The sequence below is a fragment of the Borostomias antarcticus genome (genome assembly GCF_949987555.1).
Source record: "Borostomias antarcticus genome assembly, chromosome: 4".
Lineage (NCBI taxonomy): Eukaryota > Metazoa > Chordata > Actinopteri > Stomiiformes > Stomiidae > Borostomias > Borostomias antarcticus.
In genome coordinates this window covers 15,471,363-15,493,862 of record NC_140237.1, presented here as the reverse complement: position 1 = coordinate 15,493,862, position 22,500 = coordinate 15,471,363, and the positions used below count along the sequence as shown (strand labels likewise).

The window sequence follows — 22,500 nt, the reverse complement described above, 5'->3', positions numbered from 1 at the left end:
TGTCTCTGAGGTGATGTGTGGTGTCATGTGCGTGATGTGGAATATGTGTATCTATAGGTCACAGTGATGTCATGGCTTTGATGTCATCCTGTTCTACTCGGGTTTACTTGACCTCCCACCTTCTTTCTCTTCCTCCTTCTTTCTCTCCCTCCTTCTCTAACTCCCTCCTTCTCTACCCCTCCTTTTCTAACTCCCTCCTTCTCTACCCCTCCTTCTCTCTCTCCCCCTGTCCCTCCCTCCTTCTCTCCCTCCTTCTCTAACTCCCTCCTTCTCTACCCCTCCTTCTCTCTCTCCCCCTGTCCCTCCCTCCTTCTCTTCCTCCTCCTTCTCTCTCTCCCTCCTTCTCTTCTCCCTTCTTCTCTCCCCCCTCTCACTCCCTCCTTCTCTCTGTCCCTCATCCTCTCCCTCATCCTCTCCCCCCCTTCCTCCATAGGGAGGTAGAGAGACCAGAGAAGTCCGTGCAACAGGCCGTCCCACAGACCAATCACATCAACAACGTCAGCAAGAGCTCCTCCCACTCCGAGAGCTTCCATAGGCCAGACAGAGAAGAGCCTCCGGACGTTGCCATCCGATTGGCCCAGAGGCAGGAAGAGAGGTACACACTGGAAGTCCTGGGGAAGCGCTCGGAGGTGGAGGTTCTTTCTCCAGACTCCGCCCCCGGCCCCTCCCACAGGAACGGACAGCCCCCCGTGGCTCCGCCCCCAGAGCAGAACGGGAGTGTGGTGTATAAGAGGGGGTTCGTCCCCCGGACGGACACAGAGAAACAGGTGCAGAGGAAGACAGCCCTGGCTCAGGTGGAGCACTGGGTCAAAGTTCAGAAGGGGGACCCCAAGAGGTCAGTCAGAGCGTCTAGCCCTAACCCTGACTAACTCCTCTAACCCTGACTAACTCCTCTAACCCTGCCTAACTCCTCTAACCCTGACTAACTCCTCTAACCCTGACTAACTCCTCTAACCCTGACTAACTCCTCTAACCCTGACTAACCCCTCTAACCCTGCCTAACTCCTCTAACCCTGACTAACTCCTCTAACCCTGACTAACTCCTCTAACCCTGCCTGACTCCTCTAACCCTGCCTAACTCCTCTAACCCTGACTAACCCCTCTAACCCTGACTAACTCCTCTAACCCTGACTAACCCCTCTAACCCTGACTAACTCCTCTAACCCTGACTAACTCCTCTAACCCTGACTAACTCCTCTAACCCTGCCTAACTCCTCTAACCCTGACTAACCCCTCTAACCCTGACTAACTCCTCTAACCCTGACTAACTCCTCTAACCCTGCCTGACTCCTCTAACCCTCACTAACTCCTCTAACCCTGACTAACTCCTCTAACCCTGACTAACTCCTCTAACCCTGACTAACCCCTCTAACCCTGACTAACCCCTCTAACCCTGACTAACCCCTCTAACCCTGACTAACTCCTCTAACCCTGACTAACTCCTCTAACCCTGCCTGACTCCTCTAACCCTCACTAACTCCTCTAACCCTGACTAACTCCTCTAACCCTGCCTAACTCCTCTAACCCTGCCTAACTCCTCTAACCCTGACTAACCCCTCTAACCCTGCCTAACTCCTCTAACCCTGCCTAACTCCTCTAACCCTGACTAACTCCTCTAACCCTGCCTAACTCCTCTAACCCTGACTAACTCCTCTAACCCTGCCTAACTCCTCTAACCCTGACTAACTCCTCTAACCCTGCCTAACTCCTCTAACCCTGACTAACCCCTCTAACCCTGCCTGACTCCTCTAACCCTGACTAACCCCTCTAACCCTGACTAACTCCTCTAACCCTCACTAACTCCTCTAACCCTGCTTGACTCCTCTAACCCTGACTAACTCCTCTAACCCTGACTAACTCCTCTAACCCTGCCTAACTCCTCTAACCCTGACTAACTCCTCTAACCCTGCCTAACTCCTCTAACCCTGACTAACTCCTCTAACCCTGCCTAACTCCTCTAACCCTGACTAACCCCTCTAACCCTGCCTGACTCCTCTAACCCTGACTAACCCCTCTAACCCTGACTAACCCCTCTAACCCTGACTAACTCCTCTAACCCTGCTTGACTCCTCTAACCCTGACTAACTCCTCTAACCCTGACTAACTCCTCTAACCCTCACTAACTCCTCTAACCCTGCCTAACTCCTCTAACCCTGACTAACTCCTCTAACCCTGACTAACCCCTCTAACCCTGACTAACTCCTCTAACCCTGCCTAACTCCTCTAACCCTGCCTAACTCCTCTAACCCTGCCTAACTCCTCTAACCCTGCCTAACTCCTCTAACCCTGACTTACTCCTCTAACCCTGCCTAACTCCTCTAACCCTGACTAACTCCTCTAACCCTGACTAACCCCTCTAACCCTGACTAACTCCTCTAACCCTGACTAACTCCTCTAACCCTGACTAACCCCTCTAACCCTGACTAACTCCTCTAACTCTGCCTAACTCCTCTAACCCTGACTAACTCCTCTAATATTTAACCCTGCCTAACTCCTCTAACCCTGCCTAACTCCTCTAACCCTGACTAACCCCTCTAACCCTGACTAACTCCTCTTACTCTGCCTAACTCCTCTAACCCTGACTAACCCCTCTAATCTTAACCCTGCCTAACTCCTCTAACCCTGACTAACTCCTCTAACCCTGACTAACTCCTCTAACCCTGACTAACTCCTCTAACCCTGCCTAACTCCTCTAACCCTGCCTAACTCCTCTAACCCTGCCTAACTCCTCTAACCCTGACTAACTCCTCTAACCCTGCCTAACTCCTCTAACCCTGACTAACTCCTCTAACCCTGACTAACTCCTCTAACCCTGACTAACTCCTCTAACCCTGACTAACCCCTCTAACCCTGCCTAACTCCTCTAACCCTGACTAACTCCTCTAACCCTGACTAACTTCTCTAACCCTGCCTAACTCCTCTAACCCTGACTAACTCCTCTAACCCTGCCTAACTCCTCTAACCCTGACTAACTCCTCTAACCCTGACTAACTCCTCTAACCCTCACTAACTCCTCTAACCCTGACTAACCCCTCTAACCCTGACTAACTCCTCTAACCCTGCCTGACTCCTCTAGCCCTGACTAACTCTCTAGCCCTGACTAACCCCTCTAACCCTGACTAACTCCTCTAACCCTGACTAACTCCTCTAACCCTGACTAACTCCTCTAACCCTGCCTAACTCCTCTAACCCTGACTAACTCCTCTAACCCTGACTAACTCCTCTAACCCTCACTAACTCCTCTAACCCTGACTAACCCCTCTAACCCTGACTAACTCCTCTAACCCTGCCTAACTCCTCTAGCCCTGACTAACTCTCTAGCCCTAACCCTGACCGTTTGTCTAACCCATCCATCATACCTACATTAGAACTGTAATCAACGAGACCGGTGTCCCTCTCTGACCCCCACCCCGGACCCCGCCCCCGTTGAGAGACACGTGCACCTGACCACCGAATATACCGTACATAGGAAGCACTGCACTCACATATCATGCCGCACACACCACACATACACACACACACACACACACGCAAACACACACACACTCACATGCACATTACACTTCACACACTCACTGTATACACTGACTGCACTTCACTTTGTATATTGTTTTTTTAAAATCTTATCTTATTTTGCGCTGGTGTTTGGTACTGCTCTTTGCACTGCCTTGTCTCGTCCCTGCACCCTGTCCAGTGTTGACTAGTATGTTGAAAAACTACAATGTCAACAAAACAAATTCTGATTCTGATTGTGAGCAAACATCTCCACCTAGTGGCTCATATGACACAATGCCTGCATAGTACATAATCCCATTGTATTTAATTTTTAGTCTAGTAAAGGTCAGTTTACTACAGTTAGTGAAAAGTTCTCTCTCCCTCCCTCCCTACCTCTCTCTCTCTCCCTACTCCCTACTCTCTCTCTCTCTCCCTCCCTACTCTCTCTCCCTACTCTCTCTCTCCCTCCCTCCCTCCCTACCTCTCTCCCTACTCTCTCTCCCTCCCTCTCTATCTCTCCCTCCCTCCCTACTCTCTCTCTCTCTCCCTCCTCTCTCTCTCCCTACTATCACTCTCCCTCCCTCCCTACTCTCTCTCCCTACTCTCTCCCTCCCTCCCTACCTCTCTCCCTACTCTCTCTCCCTCCCTCTCTATCTCTCCCTCCCTCCCTACTCTCTCTCTCTCCCTCCTCTCTCTCTCCCTACTCTCTCTCTCCCTACTCTCTCCCCCTCCTCTCTCTCTCTCCCCCTCCTCTCTCTCTCTCTCTCTCTCTTCCTACTCTCTCTCTCTCTCACTCTCTCTCTCTCTCCCCCTCCTCTCTCTCACTCTCTCTCTCTCTCCCCCTCCTCTCTCTCTCTCTCTCTCTCTCTCTCTCTCTCTCTCTCTCTCTCTGGTCCAGCCATCCTACAGTAGAGTACAGCCTCCCCAGACGGACCCCTCCCCTGCAGCCCAAGGCGGGCGTGGCCGACGCCTACCCGTCGCTGCCGAAGACGCGCCGCCTCCCGTCGGCGGGCGCCGGCTCCCCGTCTCCGACGCCCCGCGACCTGCCCAGCGACTACAAGTACGCCCACGACCGCCTGAGCCACTTCCGCATGTCCTCGGACGAGCGCCTGGCCAGCAGGGAGGGCATGGTGTGGCAGCTGTACGAGTGGCAGCAGCGCCAGCAGTTCCGCCACGGCAGCCCCACCGCCGCGCCCGCCGCCTACGCCGCCCCCGACTTCCTGGACGCCGCCTCCTCCTCCTCCTCGTTCCGGGTCACCGTGGAGATGCCCCGCTCCATCTCCGTGCCCCCCTCCCCGTGCGAGATGCCGCCCCACCGCTCGTCCTTCAAGCCCCTGTCCCCGCGTCGGCCGCACACTCCCTTGGACCGGGTCACGGTGCGACCGCTGGAGGAGGAGGCGGCGGCGCCGGGCGACTCCACGGGCTCCAGCTCCCCCAGACAGGTGTGCTCCTCCCGGCTCTCTCAGGTAGGAGGTCGTGGCGCCCGGGGGTTCCGGGGTACAGCTGGGAAGTTTCCCTCTCCCTCTATGATTGACCTCAGTAAAACTTTCTTCTTTTTTTTTCTTGGATTAATTTTCTGTAGTATAATCTTCGCTGGTAAATGTGATTTAAAAAAAAAAGTTTATGTACTGCTATCCTATTTAGCTCAAAGCACCCCCAGAAGCAAAAAGCCTAAATACAAAATTACTTTAATGATACAGGCCCATTCCGGGTTGTGGGAGAGTTGGAAACTCAAAGTGACAGATTCAGCCCATCCATATTCAAAGCATAAAAGGATTTCATTCTCACGGTAACTCGTTTGTAGTGGATTTCTAGTTCATCTTGGCTTAAAGGGCACTATACTCCATGTTAACCATTGGATGAAGGACTCAACATGGGAAGCTGAGCTTGAGAAGTAGTCCTGCTCCAACTTCCCAACACACACATACTTTAATGCTGATGTGACACTCGGAGATTCACACAGTCCACACCCAGGCCTGACCCACAGGTGCCAGAGTGTGTGTGTGTGTGTGTGTGTGTGTGTGTGTGTGTGTGTGTGTGTGTGTGTGTGTGTGTGTGTGTGTGTGCGTGCGTGTGTCTGCGTGCATGCATGCGTGTGTGTGTGTGATCCCCACAGGCCATGAGACTGTTCTTTCGTCCGCGCCCTGTGCCCTCTCTCTGCCACATGATCCGCCCACATGTGAGAAGTTCTCCTAGTCACCTAAGTTCTCCTAACCAGCAAGGTTCTCCTAACCAGCAAGGTTCTCCTAACCAGCCAAGTTCTCCTAACCAGCAAGGTTCTCCTGACCAGCCAAGTTCTCCTAACCAGCAAGGTATTCCTGACCAGCCAAGTTCTCCTAAGCAGCCAAGTTCTCCTAGCCACCCAAGTTCTCCTAAGCAGCCAAGTTCTCCTAGTAACCCAAGTTCTCCTAACCAGCAAGGTTCTCCTGACTAGCAAGGTTCTCCTAACCAGCCAAGTTCTCCTAACCAAAATTGTTCTCCTAACCAGCAAGGTTCTCCTAACCAGCCAAGTTCTCCTGACCAGCAATGTTCTCCTAACCAGCCAAGTTCTCCTAAGCAGCCAAGTTCTCCTAAGCAGCCAAGTTCTCCTAAGCAGCCAAGTTCTCCAAACCAGTCAAGTTCTCCTAACCAGCCAAATTCTCCTAACCACCCATGCTCTCCTAACCAGTCAAGTTCTCCTAACCAGCCAAGTTCTCCTAACCACCCAAGTTCTTCTAACCACCCAAGCTCTCCTAACCATCCAATTTCTCCTAAACAGCCAACCCCACGCTGGCCGACACACAGGCTGCTGCTTTAGGCAAGTAAACAGAGTGTTGCAGCCTTGCAGTTGACTCATCACTCACCCCTGGCGTCAACTCACTAATTACCCCCTTCTCAAACAGAACACCCCTCACAGAACTCAGACTCTCAAAGACGAAGAGATCTTTTTAATGGGCGACCATACGTAAGACCATGCAAGAGAGCAAGGAGTTTCTGGGAACTAAATTTAGTCAGCAGATGAACTTTGTTTTGGTGTATCCAGCATCTTTAAGGCTGATGGTGTGTCTTTGGCTGGAGTATGTTTTTCTATGGAGTGTTTCCCTCTATGCCGCCCCTGTGGATTAATCATTAAAGTGTGTGTTATGGGGGCTAACACAGCCCTGGGCTCCTCAACACTCCAGAAACATCTCCACTGGATCTTAACCATCAGCAAACAACCATCTCTTTCTTCTGATCTCGCATTTAAATAAAAAACCTATTATACAGCAATAAAATATCTCTGAGGGCATTGCTCTCAGTGCGCGTCTTGCTGGTAGCAAACAAATGTTATTTTAAGAAAGCAGGTTCCGGATAATTTATGTGTAGTTAATTAAATCTCTTGTTGTTTGTGTCCTTTTAAGGTTCTGTGATGGGCCTAGCCTGGCAATTCTGTGCGATAAGCAAAAACGTCAAACCTTCGCAACGCCTTATAGCAACTTAAACTGGGAGGTACCCCCTCCTTCAAATAAGAAGTGTAGGGCTTAATTAAAAATAAATAAAAATAAAAATGATTGAAACAAATCTGCTGTGTGTACAAATTTGGTTTGTAGACTTGAATGCAATGCCTTGACCTGGGTCCCGTTGCTATCAGAATACCCCATAGCAGAGTTTTCAGTTTTAACAATATTAACTGCATCACACTCAGAAGATGTTGGTTTGTGATGGAACATTAGGTTTGTTTGATTGGTGTGGTGGGGATGAGGACCAATCACGCGGTGTGTTTTGTGTCCGGACAGACTGCTCAGCTGGACGGGAGGACCATCCCGACCATGGGCTACATCACGCACACCGTCAGCGCGCCCAGCCTGCACGGCAAAACGGTACTCCCTCGCTGCCTGTCCATTTCATTCACACATCCACTTTGAAATACGTTGTCATATTCTGGGAACATTATGTGTAAATACTCAAGACACAACAAAAAAAACTCTTTTGAATAACCAACTGAAGAGAGCGATTGATTTAAAACAGCTCAAGCTAAAAGGCCCCTGTCGGCCTGGTGGACAGTGTTACTGTACCTAGAGGTGCCTCTAAGGTTGCAGGTAATAATAAGATGCTCCACAGGGCTGGTACTCACTACTGTTGACCCCCCCGGTGTCCAGCTGATGAAGGCCAAATCCCATTTCTCATTTTTACCCCTACCCCTACCCCTTCCCCCTACCCCTTGCCCCTAGGAACAGTGTCAAGGGCTAGTGGGCTGAAATCTTCCCCTATGAAATGGGACACCCCTTCAAGACCGATACGTCATCAGTAGGTCCTCTAGTCTAATCTGCCAGTCTGCACAGAGCGGTAACAAGTGCAGAAACCTTGTTGATGGACTACTTACATTTCGAGTGTCACTCATATACTATCAAAGTGGGGAAATGTGACATGGAAATGTGTCAAAAGGCGTGACTGTCATGCACAAATCTGCCTAAAAACAAAGTTGTTAGAAGACATCAGCATGCCATAGTGATTTGTCGTTAGGCTATGCTTGTTATAAAGAAAAGGTCTATAATTGAAACAACATTAAACAAAAATAATATGTTGGTTATCATAGTTTTTGAATCTTTCTTAATTAAGAAAATATTAGGCTACATGTGTGCTTTTCTTTTGCTCTGAGACCGATTGTCCGCCTAATGTTGACCTACCCAAAACGGACCATGACAGACATTAGAACTAGTGGCAGATTTCTAAACTATTTGCAGAGATAAGGCTGTTCGGCGGTGTACCATGAGCGCTGACCAGTCATCTTGATAGCTAGCTAGCTCCGAAAACGTCCGAGCACATTTTCAAATTGGCTCTATCTTGATACATTGACCACAGATTTGAAGTACATTACCGCCTAAAAAATCTTAAAATGATATTCCGTTACACAGCAACAGTAGTATTTCGGAAAGGTGTGGCGCTCTTTTGTTTCTTCCTCCCTTGGTGTGGAGTGTGGGTCTGAAAAATCTCAGTTTCAAGGGCTATGTAGCCCTCTGCCTTACCCCTACACTTGACACCCTTGAGGATTGTGACGACCCTACTCCTAAACTGAATGTGCAAAATGAAGTGTTAGGGGTAAGGGGTAGGGCCAAGTGGTGAATTGGGATTCAGCAAAACTGCTCTCTTTCTATTTTCTCTGACCTTTGGCCCCCTGGGGGCGGGCCTGCAGCCGGAGGAGCTTACCCTGCTGCTCATACAGCTCAGGAGGCACCAGGCCAAGATGGCCGCAGGCATGCACAGCAACACCCTCGCTCACCTGCAGCACCACCAGTACAACGGCCTCCTAGGCCACAGCCTGCAGGTCAGGTGACCCTTATCACCCCCCCCCCTTCGCAGTCTTGCACCACTGTGTCATGCCCCCCCCCCCATCTGTGCCTTAGCCTTCTCCCTCTTAATCCATCAGACTGTGTGGTGTGTCGGTACTGTCTGACTGTGGTGGTTTGGTGTTAGTTCTGTTCTCAGCATGGTACTGCGCTGTAGACATCACAGCTTGGGCTGTAGCTGCTCTGTCCTCCAGTGATCCGCCATACCAGCCTGTGTCGTGGCTGGACATCTGGCTTCACCCATCTGCAAAGCACGCTGTGTCGATTAAGAGTCTTGCTTCATGTTATGAAAGATGTTATGGTGTCTCCAAAGCCCCCATTTTGAAGCATGCTGCTTGTTGGTTATGCACCGAACCTACATTAGCATACACTGATGTCAACCTCTGCTGTTTGACGTCTTTGCACACTTGAACCGCTGCCGATCAGAAATGTATTGAGGAAAGAAACGTCTCTCCTTTGGTTTCGTACTACACTGCTGTGTACAGTAGTCGAAACGATCAGTGTTCTACATCCAAACTGATCCCAGTCCTCCGTCCTCAGGCATGGTAGCTTGTCTCTGCCTTCAGGGAGTGTAGAGTCAAATACAGCAGTCAAACAGAGCAGAGTCAAAACAGCAGAGTCAAACACAGCAGGGTCAAACAGCAGAATCATACACAGCAGTCAAACAAAGAGCAAAGTCAAACACAGCAGTGTCAAACAGCACAGTCAAACACAGAGCAGTCAAACACAGCAGAGTCAAACACAACTGAGTCAAACAGAGCAGAGTCAGACAGTAGAGTCAATCACAGCAGAGTGAAACAGAGCAGTCAAACACAGCAGAGTCGAATACAGAGCAGAGCCAAACACAGCAGTGTCAAACAGTGCAGAGTCAAACAAAGCAGAGTAAAACAGAGCAGTGTCAAACAGAGCAGAGTCAAACATAGAGCAGAGTCAAACACAGCAGCCAAACACAGCAGAGTGAAACACAACGGAGTCAAACACAACAGTCAAATACACAGCAGTCAAACAGAACAGAGTTAGACAGTAGTCAATCACAGCAGAGTGAAACAGAGCAGTCAAACACAGCAGAGTCAAATACAGAGCAGTCAAACAGCAGTGTCAAACAGTGCAGAGTCAAACAAAGCAGTCAAACAGAGCAGTGTCAAACACAGAGCAGAGTCAAATAAAGAGCAGAGTCAAACACAGAGCAGAGTCAAACAAAGAGCAGAGTCAAACACAGCAGTGTCAAACAGTGCAGAGTCAAACAAAGCAGAGTAAAACAGAGCAGTGTCAAACAGAGCAGAGTCAAACACAGAGCAGAGTCAAACAAAGCAGCCAAACACAGCAGAGTGAAACACAACGGAGTCAAACACAACAGTCAAATACACAGCAGAGTCAAACAGAACAGAGTCAAACAGCAGAGTCAAACACATCATAGTCAAACAGAGCAGTGTCAAAGAGAGCAGTCAAACACAACATAGTCAAACACACATCAGAGTCAAATACAGAGCAGAGTAAAACACAGCAGAGTCAAACAGAGCAGAGTCAAACACAGCAGAGTCAAACAAAGCAGAGTCAAACAGAGCAGAGTCAAACACAGCAGAGTCAAACACTCAACAGAGACCTTCCACGTACCGACCAGGGGCCTCATTTATCATTGAGGTACGCCTTCTTTTACACGGTCTTTTTCGCGAGTTCAGGCGTATGCCATTTGCCCCCCCCACATTGCGATTTATCAAGCCGTAAGGGCGAAAATTTAGTCGCCTTTCTCCGCGCTTTTGTAGGACACCTCTCCAGTTGGCGTACCGATTTACACGGTGTTCTACGCCCTTCTTGAACACAGGGGGAACTGGCGACGCAGGTGGTGCGTCGGTGAATTACTCTGTTTGACGGAGAGAATAAGAGCGACAGTTCATGAACGCACAATCATGTAGGCTAATAGCCCAATTCAGCACCAATATATATCGCAATGCTAGATTAGACGTGTCCTCTAACCGGCTCATTCATGGTCCGATATGGATTTGTTCCCCAAACGGAACCTATGCGCTGTCCCAAACCTTTCCGCGCTATATGTCACACACCTAATGCAGGCACTCCATCAAACGGCAATAATTGACCAATTAGATTGTCATTAATATGTGATCATGTGGACCTGTTTGCTCTTTGGTAAGCATATAAATGACAGTCCTCCTGTGCGTAATGCGAGCCTAAATGAATCCGGCGCTACTCGGCCTACTGGCCCGAGATAGAACTCCAAAGAGGTGACGGCGATGGCGACTGCACCCACATAAGGGCACCATCAGTGAATGAATACGTCTATGTGAATCGCTAAAATGTGCACACTAGAAATACCCAAATCATATGTGACATGCTCATCACAAGTGTAGTGGCACGGTGGCCTGGCTCCACGCATGACTCATTCATCCTGGCGCACAGCAGGGTAGGGCTAGACTGGAGGCAGGCGCTGCGCGTGACGGCTGGCTTATTGGTGTGTGCATAGCCAAGATACATATTCTTTGTCTTATTTACTTTAATCTTTATTAGCATTTTCCATCCATACAACGACAATACAATAAAACATAAAAACTTACAATAACAGCTTATGGGTACTTCCATCCATGCAGCTTTTTTTTCTTACTCAAATATGACAATTTTAATATTAGTGGTATCATCACACTTCCTTCTATAATCCATCCATTTTTCCCATCTCCCTTCAAACTTTCCTTCATGCATCCTCAATGCATGCGTGAACCTCTCCCTTACGCCCAGGCCACACCAACTGCGTGACTGCGTTGAACGTATCGCAACCGCCCTCTCTACTTGAACGCAGCATACGTCACTATTTGAAGTGGCTGGTCGTCTAGCATCGCTATCTTCAGCACGCTCTTCAGAACTGGTCTCATTGTTGAAAGATGTGAGAACCGGCTCTGTTGTGTCTATTTATATTAGTATTAACTCCCTCCACAATTCGAATATAGGCGGGAGACAACATAATAGGCTGCCGATGCAGTTTTTAGATCAGTATTTGACACATTTTTAAATAAATATTTTATATATAGCCTTATAGTCGTATATGATATATATATATACAGCCTATGGTGTACGTGATGCTATATAGCCCAAAAAGTGATTCAATTCTCGCTCACAATAGGGCAACCATAGAGGTAAACGTTACCAGTTAGCTACGAGATCGTGAGATTTTTCGAAATTGAATTTCTGCCTCACGTATCAACACAAAACTGCATTTGTAGTTCTGTGTCGTTATAACTAAGATATCTGTGGGAAGAAATAATTTTTCCATGGACATATTTAGCCAATATTTGATTTATAAACTCCCTCGCTCTGCCCCGCTTGGACGTCCGCCATGACACCTGTCCTGAAATGTTCGCCTGGCCAGTGATTCTATGATACTTCCGGCCAGATCTATGCAGTGGATTTGATGCAAGCGTTCGATAAATCCAACGCTTGCGTGATCCGAAATGCAGCGCATACGCTTCGGAACGCAACCCTGTTGGGAAAACGCAGCGTTACATTGGAAATGACTGGAACTTCCGGTGCAACACAACGCAGTCACGCAGTTGGTGTGGCCTGGGCGTAACATACATCTCCTCCACAACACCCAGCCACTGCACCTTGGTTGGGGGTTCCACCTTATACCAAGCCCTCGTTATTGTCTTTTTACTAGCAACCAATAGTACTTTCACTAGGTATCTGTCCCCTCCTTGTACATCATCCCGTGTTATGTTTGCCAAGATATATATTCAAAGCTGATAAGAAGGTGGAAGTCGGCGCGCTGGAGGTGGAGGCTGCAACTCGCGGGGGCACGACCGTCAGGTCCAGGACCACTGCAGACTCCCCCTCCTCTGAGTCCCACCCCACGTCAGAGTCTGGAGAAACAATTTCAATCATTTTCTTTGAGTTTGTCTGTGAACTTGATTATGCATTAAACATTTCATTGTGCAGCCATATTCATTTGATATGTTTTTCTGTTGGCAGTCAAATAAATGCTGTGATTTACCGGGTGATTTAGATGAGTCTTAATTTCCCAGAGGGGAAAATGTTTAATGTGTTCTAACATTATGAAGTGGTCATCTGCGTTATTGTTCCCTGTTTTTGGTCCTAATTTAATCATAGCCTACCACAGAATGTTTGCTTCACTCGCAGCCACATGTTACAGTAGGCTATGTCCGTGTATGCCCAATCCTAGATGCACAACACGTAGCTAAAGTAGGCTACTAAGCTGTAGGAGCAAACAGACAAACGTAGGCGATTTATACCTTCCGAAGAGGATTGCCTTCCTCACGTGGACCTCACCAACTAGCACATGCACCTCCGTCTCCGAAAAGTTCCTCTTCTTTGCTCTTCGTTCCATGTTTCATTGTCCCGCCTGGGTGCTCCACGCTACCTTTTTAAGCCGGTTCCTTCCGGGAAACCACGTTTGTCCACTCATGGTTGTGACCATATATGGTTGGATTAGGGCGTGGAGGGGGCGGAACACGGGGCGCGTGCGCGTACGCTCCCTTCCCCGCCCGTCTCGGATTTACCGTGCAGAAAAGGGCATACGACATTTTTGATAGATCCGAAAAGCGTGTAAATATTCTCGTCGTACGCTACATTGTGCATTTTCCGCGTTTTCGTCGTACGCCCTCTTTTACACCTGAATTTACACGCTCTTTGATAAATGAGGCCCCAGAGTGGATCTGCAAAGGCTCTCTATGGCAGCCCATGATCACTTTGGCTATACTCTCTTCATACTCATGTAGACATAAATCTTCCCGCACTCAAATGGCCAAGCAGTGTACTAAGAGCAAGGCTACCTGGATCTGTACATACAATAAATTAGTTTTTGTTCCCTGAACCCTGCTGCAAGACAATCTATAAACAATTCTAGTTTGATGTAAATTCTTATAACCAAATCAAACTAACTGATCAACGTTCCTATTTTCACCTATTAATTATATAAAAAAATCTACAATGAGAAATGAAGTAGATATGTTTTGGGCTTTGCCATAGCAAAGCCTGAAGAGTCTTCCAGTGTCCTAGCATCCTTTGCAGCTTCCATCTTGTGATGTGTCTCTCCCATCCTTCTATACTTAAAGGCTGACGATACTTACATTCAACTGAAGAAGGACCTGGACTATCTAGATCTGAAGGTGGGCCCCAAGAAAGCTAATGTCCCTTCCTTCCTTCCTTCCTTCCTTCCTTCCTTCCTTCCTTCCTTGCTTCCTTCCTTCCTTCCTTCCTTCCTTCCTTCCTTCTTCTCTACCTTCTCTCCTCATGTTCTGTCTTTGGACTGTCATTGTTCTCTGTCTTCCTCACACCTTCTCCCTCCATTCTCTCCTGCTCTCACTCCCTCCCCCCTCCCCTCACCCCTCCCCAGGCTGTCTGCAGTCTACTCGTCATGCTGGACATCAACCTGTCCTTAATGTGTTTTAACAGCTGCTTCTTCTGTTGTTGTTCCTCTGCGTGAGAACAATGATTATGCTGCATATTTACTCCCTGTAATATGAATAATTTCAATAACAATATGCAATAACAAACGCATAAAATGCATAAACAATTCAAATATTTTATTTTTCTTTGATCATTCAACATTGGCAATATTACATTCTCACCCTGAAAATTTGAGTTTGAGATATCATAATAGCTCTGGTGGGAATTGGAGTTTACTGCAGCATTTTGAACTACACTTCCCATCAGTACTTGCTACTTATCGAGACTTCCTGCTATGAATCACGTCTGTTACCTGCATTAAGCACTACCAGCATTAAGTTGTGTGTTCTGTTTCTATGTTAGGCTTTCAGCAACTTTCTTCTGTTCACCGCAGCTCAAAGTCTTTGATCCTGACATGATTTGTATGTATGACACCATCACCTTAACTAACATCCGTGTATTGGAGTGGGGGTGTTAATCCATGTCCTGTTTCACCTCCCCCATTTCCTGTCTTGAAACAGATGAAACATATCGACCCGTTGGTCTTTACTGTGTTAGAACAGTCCACTCCAGGTTGTGGCTCCAGGTGGAGTGTACAGATGGTGTGTAAGGATGGTGTATAAGGATGGTGTGTAAGGATGGTGTGTTAGGATGGTGTGTAAGGGTGGAGTGTTAGGATGGTGTGTAAGGGTGGAGTGTAAGGATGGTGTGTAAGGGTGGAGTGTAAGGATGGTGTGTAAGGGTGGTGTGTAAGGGTGGAGTGTAAGGGTGGAGTGTTAGGATGGTGTGTAAGGGTGGAGTGTAAGGATGGTGTGTAAGGGTGGTGTGTAAGGGTGGAGTGTAAGGATGGTGTATAAGGGTGGAGTGTAAGGGTGGTGTGTTAGGATGGTGTATAAGGGTGGAGTGTAAGGATGGTGTATAAGGATGGTGTGTAAGGGTGGAGTGTAAGGATGGTGTGTAAGGGTGGAGTGTAAGGGTGGAGTGTAAGGGTGGTGTGTAAGGATGGTGTGTAAGGGTGGAGTGTAAGGATGGTGTGTAAGGATGGTGTGTAAGGATGGTGTGTTAGGGTGGTGTGTAAGGGTGGTGTGTTAGGATGGTGTGTAAGGATGGTGTGTAAGGGTAGTGTGTAAGGGTGGTGTGTAAGGGTGGTGTGTAATGGTGGTGTGTAAGGATGGTGTGTAACGGTGGAGTGTAAGGGTGGAGTGTAAGGGTGGAGTGTAAGGGTGGAGTGTAAGGGTGGTGCGTTAGGATGGTGTGTTAGGGTGGTGTGTAAGGGTGGTGTGTAAGGGTGGTGTGTTAGGGTGGTGTGTAAGGGTGGAGTGTAAGGGTGGTGTGTAAGGATGGTGTGTAAGGGTGGTGTATAAGGGTGGTGTGTAGGGGTGGTGTGTAAGGGTGGAGTGTAATGGTGGTGTGTAAGGGTGGTGTGTAAGGATGGTGTGTAAGGATGGTGTGTAAGGATGGAATATAAGGGTGGTGTGTAAGGATGGTGTGTAAGGGTGGAGTGTTAGGATGGTGTGTAAGGATGGTGTGTAAGGATGGTGTGTAAGGATGGTGTGTAAGGGTGGAGTGTTAGGATAGTGTGTAAGGGTGGAGTGTTAGGATGGTGTGTAAGGGTGGAGTGTAAGGGTGGTGTGTAAGGATGGTGTGTAAGGGTGGAGTGTAAGGATGGTGTGTAAGGATGGTGTGTAAGGGTAGTGTGTAAGGGTGGTGTGTAAGGGTGGTGTGTAAGGGTAGTGTGTAAGGGTGGTGTGTAAGGGTGGTGTGTAATGGTGGTGTGTAAGGATGGTGTGTAAGGGTGGAGTGTAAGGGTGGTGTGTAAGGATGGTGTGTAAGGGTGGAGTGTAAGGATGGTGTGTAAGGATGGTGTATAAAGGTAGTGTGTAAGGGTGATGTGTAAGGGTGGTGTGTAATGGTGGTGTGTAAGGATGGTGTGTAAGGGTGGAGTGTAAGAGTGGAGTGTAAGGATGGTGTGTAAGGGTAGTGTGTAAGGGTGGTGTGTAAGGGTGGTGTGTAATGGTGGTGTGTAAGGATGGTGTGTTAGGATAGTGTGTAAGGGTGGAGTGTTAGGGTGAAGTGTAAGGATGGTGTGTAATGATGGTGCATACTGTACAAACGAAGCCATTCTTTGTTCCCGCATCCCAGGACCCTCCAGGTCAGCCTGTGCAGAAGGGTTGTGTCGCGTTTGGGGACAAGTGGGGATCCTCGGGAAAGGCCAGCAATGGTCTAGGACCAGAAGGCTTAATGTGAACACTATGGCTAAGCTAACCGTCAAGATTGGAGTTTAGGTTTCGGGTTAGGTTTAAGGCTTTGCGTCAGGGTTAAGGTTAGGGCTTTGGGTTAAGTTTAAGGTTCAGGTAAGGGTTAAGGGTTAGGGTTAAGGTTCAGGTAAGTGTTAAGAGTCAGGGCTAGGGCTATGGGTTAAGTTAAAGGTTTGGGTAAGTGTTAAGGGTTAGGGTTAAGGTTCAGGTCACGGTCTTCCCGAGTATCCCTCTTAGCGTCTACCGCGGGACTTCCAGCTGTGTCCAATAGTGGCTGGCCTGGGTTCCTCAGGTGTGACTGGGAGCTTCTCTGCACGATGACACTCACCTGAATGTCCCGGTGACCCACAACCCTGCTCCCCTGTTTGCTTGGCTTGTTAGGATGACCCACGACCCTTCTCCCCTGTCTGCTTGGCTTGTTAGGATGACCCACGACCCTTCTCCCCTGTCTGCTTGGCTTGTTAGGATGACCTACGACCCTTCTCCCCTGTCTGCTTGGCCTGTTAGCACTCTACGTTAAACAAATTCTGCCACTGAAAGGCCAACTAGACGTTCTTGTATACTTGATCTACTGGCTAGAACCAGACGTTCTTGTCTACTTGATCTACTGGCTAGAACCAGACGTTCTTGTATGCTTGATCTGTTGGCTGCCGTAGCCCATGAGACCTCTCAGCCAGCTGACTGTCCTGAGGCATGACCTCTCTGGCCCGGAGCTGGACTATCCCAGTCAGAGACGGTGCAGTACGGCAGGGCCATGTGTCCTGGCTCCTCCCTCTACAGTAGGTTCAGGCAGGGGACAGGGCCAGGTCGAGCTGGCGGACGACCCAGACCGCTAGAGAAGAGCAGCTCCCCTCCCAAAGACGCTGGTGCAGATGCTGCCCGAAAACAATTATCCGTGCACAGTTTTCAAAGCCCTTGCATTGCATCAGCCGGCTTGTGGAGACTACTGGCTTATCAAAGTTGTTTTCTTGTTTCAGCCATTCTTTTTTGCCTTGATGTTTTTCTATGTGGTGTGTGCTGCTGTAATCCACCTATCTACTCGGTTGTGGACAGGTCTCATGACGTTGGCTGAAAGTTGATGTGAAATTGTCTCATGATTGTTGAATGAGAGCTCTCCCTCTAGGGTGTGTGAAAGCCTGCTTTGAAACTATTAGTGAGAAAATTGAGGTTGCATTTTGTGCTTGTGGGACCTTTCAGGTTACTGGGCGAGAGGCTCTGAGAGAACGGCAGGCGAAACCAGTTAAAATAGCAGAGAGCGATGCTGATGTAAGTACCCCCCCTTACCCCCCGCCCCGCCCCCTAAAATAACCCAGTCTGATAAACAGCCAGTTTATCCCTCTCTCTTCTCTCCTCCAAGATCTATCACTTCCCTCACAGCAGTGCACAGAGCCAGCTGAATTCTGGGAGGACGAGCGTGTGTGTGTGTGAGTGTGTGTGTGAGCGTGTGTGTGTGTGTGTGTGTGAGCGTGAGAGTGTGTGTGTGTGTGTGAGAGAGTGTGTGAGCGCTTCTCTGGACGGAGGGGAGGCTGGCGGTGGCCTGTAGAGACGCAGAGATCCACCACCGCCTCAGATTACACACAACGCAATTTTAAAAGGGAAAAATACATGGAATGGGACTTTTAAGATGTCGGGCTCGTTAATTTTTCAGTTTGATTTGACGGATCCTCTTTTGTTTGGAGGGTTATGGAGGTAAATCAGATAGATGTCCTGGCTTTTCTTCATTAGCATTGTTCCAGTTTAACAATTTATAAGAGCTCGCTGGTGAAATTGTCTGAACAATGAATATTTCATGCAATTAAATAACAACAGTATACAGCGCAGCAAAATAAAAACAGCTTAATTATTAATTGAACGCAATGATAAATAGAACAGAGAATAAACAGAGAGATAGAAAGACTGTCAGCCAGGCTGTCCTGTGTTGTTTTCCCACAAACACATAACCCATTTCTGGGGAAAACAAATATGCCACTCTCAATAAGCACTGTTCTCTGGAAAAATAGGGAAAATGGAAATATGGATTTTTGATTATGATTACTTGTAATGGGCATTACCAGGCGGCTTCCTTGCAGCCCCCGACTGTACGAAGCTCTGCTTTGATATCTCAGATGAATGCTCCGGGCTTTTTTCTTTCTTTCACAGAGACGGGCCTTATTGACATATTTACAGAGAGAACAGACTACAGTAGACTATCAATTCGTCTGGCTGTGCTCTAGTGTGTCTGAAGAGTGTTTTCCCCTTGGAGAGCAGCGGGCCTCTGTTCTGCAGACGTAAACAGGCTTCTTCTCATCAGGCGATATCGATGCGTCGATGCTGCTTGTCTTTTTGATACCGTATCCCTGCTCTGCAGTCCCTCCTCGACAGCGTGTCCATGTTCTGTTCACTATTCCCTCTGTAGGTGAAGCTCAGTCGACTGTGTGAACAAGACAAGAGACTGCAGGAGCTGGAGGCTAGCATACGCACGCTGAAAGAAGACAAGGTACAGCCATTTACAACTCACCCTGGGCTTGCTGCTTGTGTGCACTGTACTGTGTAGAAGTCCCCTCTAACATCCTGGTGTGACAGCGGCGTGTCCCCTGTGTGTGTCCTGGTCCAGGACAAGCTGGAGTCGGTTCTGGACGTGTCCCACCAGCAGATGGAGCAGTACCGGGACCAGCCGGCCCACGCCGAGAAGATAGCCTACCAGCAGAGACTGCTGCAGGAGGACGTGGTCCACATCAGGGCCGAGATCTCCCAGGTCTCCACGGTAATATCACAACTGACCACAACTGACCTTAACTGACCCTAACTGACCATGACTGACCACAACTGACCTTAACTGACCGCAACTGTCCTTAACTGACCACAACTGACCTTAACTGACCTTAACTGACCTTAACTGACCACAACTGACCATAACTGTCCTTAACTGACCACAACTGACCGCAACTGACCTTAACTGACCACAAATGACCACAACTGACTTTAACTGACAGCAACTGACCATAACTGACCACAACTGACCTTAACTGACCACAACTGACCGCAACTGACCTTAACTGACCACAAATGACCACAACTGACTTTAACTGACCACAACTGACCTTAACTGACCACAACTGACAAACAAAGATTGCTCTGGCCAGAACTGTGTGCAGTAGTTGAGCATTTAAATTCATCTACACATTATTGCCACAGAGAGGATTTATTTGTGATCATTGAAATATGTGCTTGATGAGATTGTGCCCGCGGTCTGATGCAGCGGTGTGTGTGCGCGTGTGTCTGTGTGTGTCTGTGTGTGTGTGTGTCTGTGTGTGTGTGTGTGTGTGTGCGTCTGTGTGTGTGTGTGTGTCTGTGTGTGTGTGTGTGTGTGTGTGTGTGTGTGTGTGTGTGTGTGTGTGCGTATGTGTGTGTGTGTCTGTGTGTATGTGTGCGTGTGTGTGTGTGTGTGTGTGTGTGTATGTGTCTGTGTGTCTGTGTGTCTGTGTCTGTGTGTATGTGTGCGCGTGTGTGTGTGTGTGTGTGTGTGTGTGTGTGTGTGTGTGTGTTCTTCAGGAGATGGAGAATGCCTGGAGCGAGTACAGCCAGCTAGAGAGAGACGTGGACTGGTTGAGGTCAGCCCTGCAGTCTCACATGAACCGTACCGGGATTACCCAGGTTGAGAACACACACACACGCACACACACAGACAGCAGCACACTGGTTCTCGAATAAGCTCTCAGAGTGATGGGTGTGTGTGGGAATGAGGGACTGAGGTCTCTCACCTCCTGGTCATCACTAGCTGCTAGCTGTACTCAAAGATAGACTGGCAATGCTGAAAAACTGTGTGTGTATGTGTGTGTGCGTGTACGGGATGTGTGTGTGTGTGTGTGTGTGTGTGTGAGCAGCAGGAGAAGGTGGAATTGAGGAGGGAGCTGTGGAGAATCGAGGATGTGATCGCGGGCCTCAGCTCCAGTAAGGCCAACTATCAGGTCACCATCTCGTCCGTGACCAACCCAGGTGAGCGGCGCGCGGCGTCCGCCCCCCCCACCCGCACGCACGGGAGCCCTGACCAAGGTAGAGACCCTCGCTGGCCGGGGAGATACCTGCTCTGAACACGCTGCTTCAGGGGGGCTCAGATGAGGCCTCTGCTGCTACTTTGTTCAATTGATGCTTGATTGATACTTGATTGACAATTGATACTCTTGATCAATATGCTTAATTGACAATTGATACTCTGACTACAGTCTCATCCGCAGTTTCTCAGTATGAAGAGTTTGTTTGCAAAACTAGATATATACATTTTTAGAAATGTCGGTTATTTGACATTAATGTTTAAGATAGCACATCATTTTGTGGACAATCGCATTTTACGGTACAACAAAAATCTTAAAATGTGATGACAGAAATAGTTCACACATAGATGAAGGTACCTATCAGCAGTCATTTGTGATAATAAAATCCAAATGTGAAAAAAATATGTTTATCTTGTTTTGCAATGAAACTCTTGTTATTTAGTTTTTCCTGGATGATCAGGATGGACTCCAGGGTCCAGTGTTCTTCATGCTGTGTTGTCTTTTTATTAAATCAAATAATTATTCATTCATACACTGCACTGTAACTTTTATTCCTGTATTTTATGTTTCCTGCATTTTGTTTAAAATGTTTTGATTTTTCACTTTTCGTTTTATATGACCTTTTATGTGTTTCTTGCACTTTGTTTTGATGCTTTTAATGTCATGTAAAGCACTTTGAATTGCCTTGTTGCTGAAATGTGCTACAAATAAACTTGCCTTGCCTTGCCTTGTGTGCTGAGGAAGCTGGTAAAGCTCGTCCCGTGTGTCCCCCCCTCAGAGAGGAGACTGGTGCCCACAGCGCAGGCCGCCGCGGCCCCCCTGTCGGGGAGTCAGTCCATGGGGGAGATGATGGTGCTGTCCCAGCAGCATGGCCTGGCAGGTCCCCAGCCCAGCCCCAGCGCCCCCGCCCTGGCCCCCAGCTGCCACACCCCCCCCAGCGCCGCACTCAGATGGGTGAGTGGTCCCAACACTGCTCTACTTCTACTACTTAAGTCTACTACTACTTCTACGTCTACAACTACTTCTACTTAAGTCTAATACTACTTCTACTACTTAAATCTACTACTACTTCTACTACTTAAGTCTACTACTACTTCTACGTCTACAACTACTTCTACTTAAGTCTACTACTACTTCTACTTAAGTCTACTACTACTTCTACTACTTAAGTCTACTACTTCTACTTAAGTCTACTTCTACTTCTACTTAAGTCTACAACTACTTCTACTTAAGTATACAACTACTTCTACTTAAGTATACTACTACTTCTACTTAAGTCTACTACTACTTCTACTACTTAAGTCTACTACTACTTCTACTTAAGTCTACTACTACTTCTACTTAAGTCTCCTACTACTTCTACTTAAGTATACTACTACTTCTACTTAAGTCTACTACTTCTACTTAAGTCTACTACTACTTCTACTACTTAAGTCTACTACTTCTTCTACTTAAGTCTACTACTACTTCTACTACTTAAGTCTACTACTACTTCTACTTAAGTCTACTACTACTACTACTACTTAAATCTACTACTACTACTACTACTACTACTTAAGTCTACTACTACTTAAGTCTACTACTACTTAAGCTCAGGAATATTAGATTAGATTAGATAGATAGATGGATAGATAGATAGATAGATAGATAGATAGATATATGCTGTAAATAGATAGATAGATAGATAGATAGATAGATAGATAGATAGATAGATAGATAGATAGATAGATAGATAGATAGATAGAAGGATGGATGGATGGTTAGATAGATAGATAGATAGATAGATAGAAAGAAAGAAAGAAAGAAAGAAAGAAAGAAAGAAAGAAAGAAAGAAAGAAAGAAAGAAAGAAAGAAAGAAAGAAAAAAAGAAAGACCGTCACTGACTCCTTTCCAGCAGAGCTAGGGTGGGCTGGTGGCTTTCATGGTTTAGCGTGAAACACTACAGATAGTCAGCTGAATGCACTGGGGAGCGTTCCAGTAAAACCAGTTGTGATTGGC

At 47.8% G+C, this 22,500-nt stretch overlaps 1 protein-coding gene and 1 long non-coding RNA gene across 2 annotated transcripts in view; one reads left to right on the top strand and one right to left on the bottom strand.

Moving 5' to 3' along the window:
- plekha7b (pleckstrin homology domain containing, family A member 7b) overlaps positions 1-22,500 on the top strand; it is a 117,825-nt gene that overhangs the window by 84,523 nt on the left and 10,802 nt on the right. The window contains exons 10-20 of the mRNA XM_084436898.1: positions 434-835; positions 4,394-4,961; positions 7,251-7,334; positions 8,648-8,779; positions 13,880-13,933; positions 17,669-17,737; positions 18,867-18,947; positions 19,065-19,214; positions 20,003-20,104; positions 20,335-20,503; positions 21,281-21,456. Of these exons, the coding sequence (XP_084293024.1) occupies positions 434-835; positions 4,394-4,961; positions 7,251-7,334; positions 8,648-8,779; positions 13,880-13,933; positions 17,669-17,737; positions 18,867-18,947; positions 19,065-19,214; positions 20,003-20,104; positions 20,335-20,503; positions 21,281-21,456 (1,987 nt within the window). The remainder of the gene's footprint in view (positions 1-433; positions 836-4,393; positions 4,962-7,250; positions 7,335-8,647; positions 8,780-13,879; positions 13,934-17,668; positions 17,738-18,866; positions 18,948-19,064; positions 19,215-20,002; positions 20,105-20,334; positions 20,504-21,280; positions 21,457-22,500) is intronic.
- LOC311307989 lies at positions 12,174-13,373 on the bottom strand. Its single transcript, XR_014630403.1, has 2 exons — positions 13,058-13,373; positions 12,174-12,667 (listed from the first exon to the last, which is right to left on the bottom strand). It is a non-coding gene; the product is annotated as an uncharacterized lncRNA (long non-coding RNA).